At 47.2% G+C, this 5,000-nt stretch overlaps 1 protein-coding gene across 2 annotated transcripts in view; it reads left to right on the top strand.

Moving 5' to 3' along the window:
• Positions 1–5,000, top strand: part of dennd4a (DENN/MADD domain containing 4A) — a 51,205-nt gene that overhangs the window by 13,447 nt on the left and 32,758 nt on the right. For both annotated transcript variants that reach the window (XM_076266660.1, XM_076266665.1), the window contains exons 6-10: positions 786–1,024; positions 1,409–1,475; positions 2,109–2,167; positions 2,407–2,551; positions 4,468–4,643. In XM_076266660.1, coding sequence (XP_076122775.1) covers positions 786–1,024; positions 1,409–1,475; positions 2,109–2,167; positions 2,407–2,551; positions 4,468–4,643 — 686 coding nt within the window. The remainder of the gene's footprint in view (positions 1–785; positions 1,025–1,408; positions 1,476–2,108; positions 2,168–2,406; positions 2,552–4,467; positions 4,644–5,000) is intronic.

Genomic DNA, 5,000 nt, shown 5'->3' on the forward strand with positions numbered 1-5,000 from the left:
ACACACACACACACACACACACACACACACACACACACACACACACACTCTGCTCTGCCAGTCTCCCAACTCACAGTGGGCCGATCTCCAGGCTACTCTTCGTGCCGCAGTGTTTTATCATTTATTCATTTAGGTGCGAGAACAACTTCAAAGCAGCCAGTCGAAGCACTTGATACCTCAGATCTGACTCTCTGGGTTTGATTGAAAGGGACTGGGGGAACAGAAACAACATTATTCTTTTAAGGGAATGTATTAAACGCTGATACATCGGTCTTATCAATGGAATGTCGAGAAGCGGAGATTGCCATTGTTGTTAGTAGTGTGTGTTATTTAAACATGAGTCTTTGATAGCAAGCCCAGGATCTCGTTTATCATGCCCATGCGACCAGAGAGTTCACTTGTGCTTGTCTCCCAGTGATAAATGTTCAGTTTTAGTATGTGTGTGTCTGAAATGAACGTTTTCAGTGGTTGTTGTGCTTGTTTTAACATCAAAATAAAAGTATGAACATATTGCTGTTTCACTGCACAGCATAAAATAAAGAGAAATTTGCCTGTCAATATATCTGTGTGTGTGTGTGTGTGTGTATGTGTATGTGTGTGTGTGTGTGTGTGTGTGTGTGTGTGTGTGTGTGTGTGCACGCTTTATAAAGGTGATGGGCCAAGGGAAATCCCCCTTTTAACAGGGAGACACCTTGAGTAGAACCTTAGCTCAAGGGGGTGTCCATCTGCTTGTGTGACACTGCTAACACGTGTGTGTGTGTGCGTGTGTGTGTGTGCGCGCGCAGGTGTATGGGGCAGCCATCCAGTTCTACGAGGCCTACTCAGAGGAGAATCTGACCGAAAGGCAGCATGTGCAGCTGGGCCTGCAGGATGGGAGTGTGCGGCCAAAGGCCTCCATGACCGTCCACACCAACAAGAGCATCTGCCTGCTCTCCCATTGGCCCTTCTTCGATGCGTTCCGCAGCTTTCTTACCTTCCTTTACCGATACTCCATCTCCGGCCCACACATCCTCCCCATAGAGAAGTAAGTTGGTGCGCTATTAACATTACATTAACATTACATCCTCCCCATAGAGAAGTAAGTTGGTGCGCTATTAACATTACATTAACATTACATCCTCCCCATAGAGAAGTGAGTGGTGCGCTATTATTTAGGGGTTTTTGCAATTTTGGCATCCACCCAGCATTTTCAATGTTAACATTAACTTTGGACAGTGGCAATCTTTTTTTATTGACATATTTTCAGGATGGCTGCCATCCATGTTCACTGAAAGCAAAGAGTAGCATATCTCTGGGTCAATTAAGGTGTTTTTGGTATCACAGGACTCTGGGCTGGGCTGCATTTGTGTATCTCAAATGTCTTTTGGTGCTTTGGTACTCACTGTTTGTCCCTTCTCTCTCTCTGTAGGCATATCTCCCACTTCATGCACAAAGTGCCCTTCCCCTCCTCACAAAGGCCTCGCATCCTGGTGCAGGTAAAGCCCATCAAATTCCACCTCTCTCTTCTTTAAATAGAAACTTGTCAGCATTATACATACGTCTCTTTTTAATAGGCTGAGAATGATACGCTTTCAGACAGGTTTTCCAGAGTTAATTTGCATTCGTAATCTTGTTAAATCCCTAAAGATAATTTGTTGTCACTTTTATGTGGCTGCTCACCAGTCTCTGCACTTGTCTCAGTTGTATTGTTATTGGGGCCTTGGCACCTCTGTTGGAAGTGGTGCTGGCTGCTGGATAGCAGCTAAGGGCCCGTCTACACGGGTAGGACACTGTTTTTTTTTTAAACCGGTGAATTTTTGTTATCGGTTACGCCTTGCGTGTACACGACGCCGGCAGTTTAGGAGACTGTAACCGGTAGTTTTTGTAACCGGGTTCCCATGGGGGCTGGGCCTCTGTGTCCCGGGCCATGCAGTGCTGCCTGGGTGATTTAGATGATTTATGTTCCTTATTCACACAGGCTGCAGCTGCACTGTTGATTTTGGTATTTAGGGAAACGTGCCTATTTGTAACTGTCTTTCTCTTTCTCTCTCTTTCTGTGTGTGTGTGTGTGTGTGTGTGTGTGTGTTGTGTTGTGTGCGTGTGTGTGTGTATGTGTGTGCTCTTCACAGCTGTCTCCACACGATAGCCTGATGCTGAGCCAGCCAGTGTCCTCTCCTCTGCCCTTGAGGTACATCACACACACACACGCGCACACACACACACACACACACACACACACACACACACTCTCACACACATGCACAGACGCACACACACACACAACACACACACACACACACACACACACACACACGTACGCACACGCACACATACACACACACACACACACACACACACACACACACACACACACACACACACACACAGAGAGACTGAGGCCTGTGTTTATTTCTCTCCCCACTGTAGTGGTGGTCGTCTGTCCACGCTGCTGTTGAACCTGGGCCCCAAGAACGCCGCTAGCCTGCTGGTCCTGGCCGTCACAGAACACAAGATCCTGCTGCACTCACTCCGGCCGGCCGTTCTGACCAGCGTGGCCGAGGCCCTGGTCTCGGTGAGTCTCCATTGCCTCCGGAAAAGACCAGGGGAGGTCACTGAATGGGGGGCTGACCCTCAACAGGTCACTGTGTGAAGGACGGGGTCAGTGTGCACTTTCCAGGTGCAGGACAGGTGAACCCAGAAACGTCTGAAGAAAGAGTCCGCACATTATGTAGGGAGCCTGAGGAGAACCAAAATGGTCAAAATGTTGCAGAAATGTAAAAAAAAAACCTTCCAGAGAAAATGGAGTGTGTGGAGAGAGCTGTGTGTGTGGACACAGTGGAGCTGTGTATGTGGACTTCCTGAGGCTTATCCTCACTCTCTGAGGACGTCTCTCCTGTCCTCCTCCAGGGCTGCGGACAGAGGGAGGTATCTGACCAGTGTTCCTGTCAGACAATCAATCACTGCCAGTCTGACGGGTCAGTCAGCGGCTCAGGCAGGCAGGTTGGCAGTGGCCTGAAGGATTGTGAATGGCTCCGTTCGGGGGAAGACAGTCACTCTGGTGTCAATCAGAATCAGGTTGATTTCACCAAGTGAATTAGCACACATAAGGAGTTTGGTTCTGTCTGAATGTGGTGTCATTCTTGGAGTACAGACAATATACAAAGAGTTTGGTTCCAAAACGCTATATCCTCCATTTTAATGAATTTTCATAAATTACTTTTTATTATTTTGTTTTCCAAGTAATTTCAGTGGAAATGTAACTGGGTCTGTCTTTACTCAATCAAAACAACAGAACTGCAATATTATTGATATTACTTGAAATATTAAATTAAATAACATGACTTATTAATGTTTTCAAAAATGGATTTATAGTGTTCTGGAACCAAATTCTTCATATAGGCACTATAATAGAATATACTGTATATACAATATACAACACACAGACAATGAGCATTGTTATCAGGCAGCTCTGTGTCGTGCCACTGGTCTGTTGGACTCTGGTGTTCTTTAGAAAGCCTTTAATAAAGAGATATGGAACTGATGCTTTTGAAGGATCAATAGTATTGCCAGCCGTGGATCTGGATGTGGATGTGTTTCATATCGACTTTTTTTATGCCAGGTGTATTACTCATCCTGAGTCACTGTCCATCTCATATTACTGATCCTCCAGTCCAGTCCAGTCCAGACTCGGCGTCTCTGTTCTTTGGAAGTGATGAGTGTGCAGAAGCAAAGCTAATACAGCCTGTTTCTCCCCAACGTTTATTATTGTGTATCTTGGGACTGCCTCTGTAAACATACCTGGATCTCACTAGTTAATATGAGTCTGATATGAAACAGAATGCAGAAATAGCTAGGGTAGGAATGGCATGACTCATAAATGGCAGCTGAAGCTGAAACAACATCCTGTTGTCTTCCCTTGCTAGCCTGGTGGTGTGGGGCTGCATGCCATCATGATGACCTCAGGGGTATCGGATCAGGTTTCCATCAGAACAACCCTCCTGATAGATTAAACAGAATTATTGCTGGTTATGACAATGTCGTAATTCGATTCGCTTCAAGTGCTAACTGCTGCAGCGATGTGATAAGAGACCACTGGCGTGTGTGCTGGACACTGAGTGGTAGACCTTCTCCTGTCCCGCCCAGATGTGGGGAAGTGGGTCGTGGGGTGGAGGTTGACAGACGTGAACGCACACATACTGTAGCATGCTGTGCAGTTGGCACGCCGAGCCATTGGCTGAGAATGAGCGGGGTCAGCAAATTGATTGGTTTTATGAAATAAGCACACAGTAAGAACAGGCCAATCAGCAAAAGGCGATCAATGTAGAGCTAACACCAGGTGGCCAACCCCGCTCTTCTCATCCAGACCAATCAGCTGATGCCATATAGAGTCTGCTGACTGAACTCCGTAGGGTCATGAAAAGCCGCGCTAACAGCTGCTGATGGCTAACCCTCCTCCTCCTCTTCCTCATCTTCCTCCTGTGCCCCCAGATGATCTTCCCGTTCCACTGGCCGTGCCCGTACATCCCGCTGTGCCCGCTCGCCCTGGCAGACGTCCTCAGCGCCCCTTGCCCCTTCATCGTGGGAGTCGACTCGCGCTACTTCGACCTCTATGAACCCCCGGCCGACGTGAGCTGCGTAGACCTGGACACCAACACCATCTCCCAGTGAGTGACCCCCACGACCTCTGCATTTCTGCCCTCTCCCTGGAGTGTGTCTGACCTCTGACCTTTGACACTGACCCCCTTTTTTCTGGGCTTCATCTGAAATGTCATTCTTCAGAGAGTTTAGCAGGGGGGTTAAAGTGCTCTGATGTCCTAACTCATCAGGCCTTTAAGGTTATAAAAGAGCAGAGAAGAGAGAGAGAGAGAGAGAGAGAGAGAGAGAGAGAGAGAGAGAGAGAGGGAGAGAGAGGGGGAGAGAGATAGAGAGCTAATAAAGCTACATTTCACTTGATGTCTAGTTTCCCAGTGGACAGTAAACTGATGCTGTGGAATGTTAAATGATAAAGTTTAAAGATAAAA

The sequence above is a fragment of the Alosa pseudoharengus genome, unplaced genomic scaffold (assembly GCF_046254945.1).
Source record: "Alosa pseudoharengus isolate Yale_2024_CS ecotype anadromous, Long Island Sound unplaced genomic scaffold, YU_APseudo_1.1 YU_APseudo_1.1_scf_10, whole genome shotgun sequence".
Taxonomy (NCBI): domain Eukaryota; kingdom Metazoa; phylum Chordata; class Actinopteri; order Clupeiformes; family Clupeidae; genus Alosa; species Alosa pseudoharengus.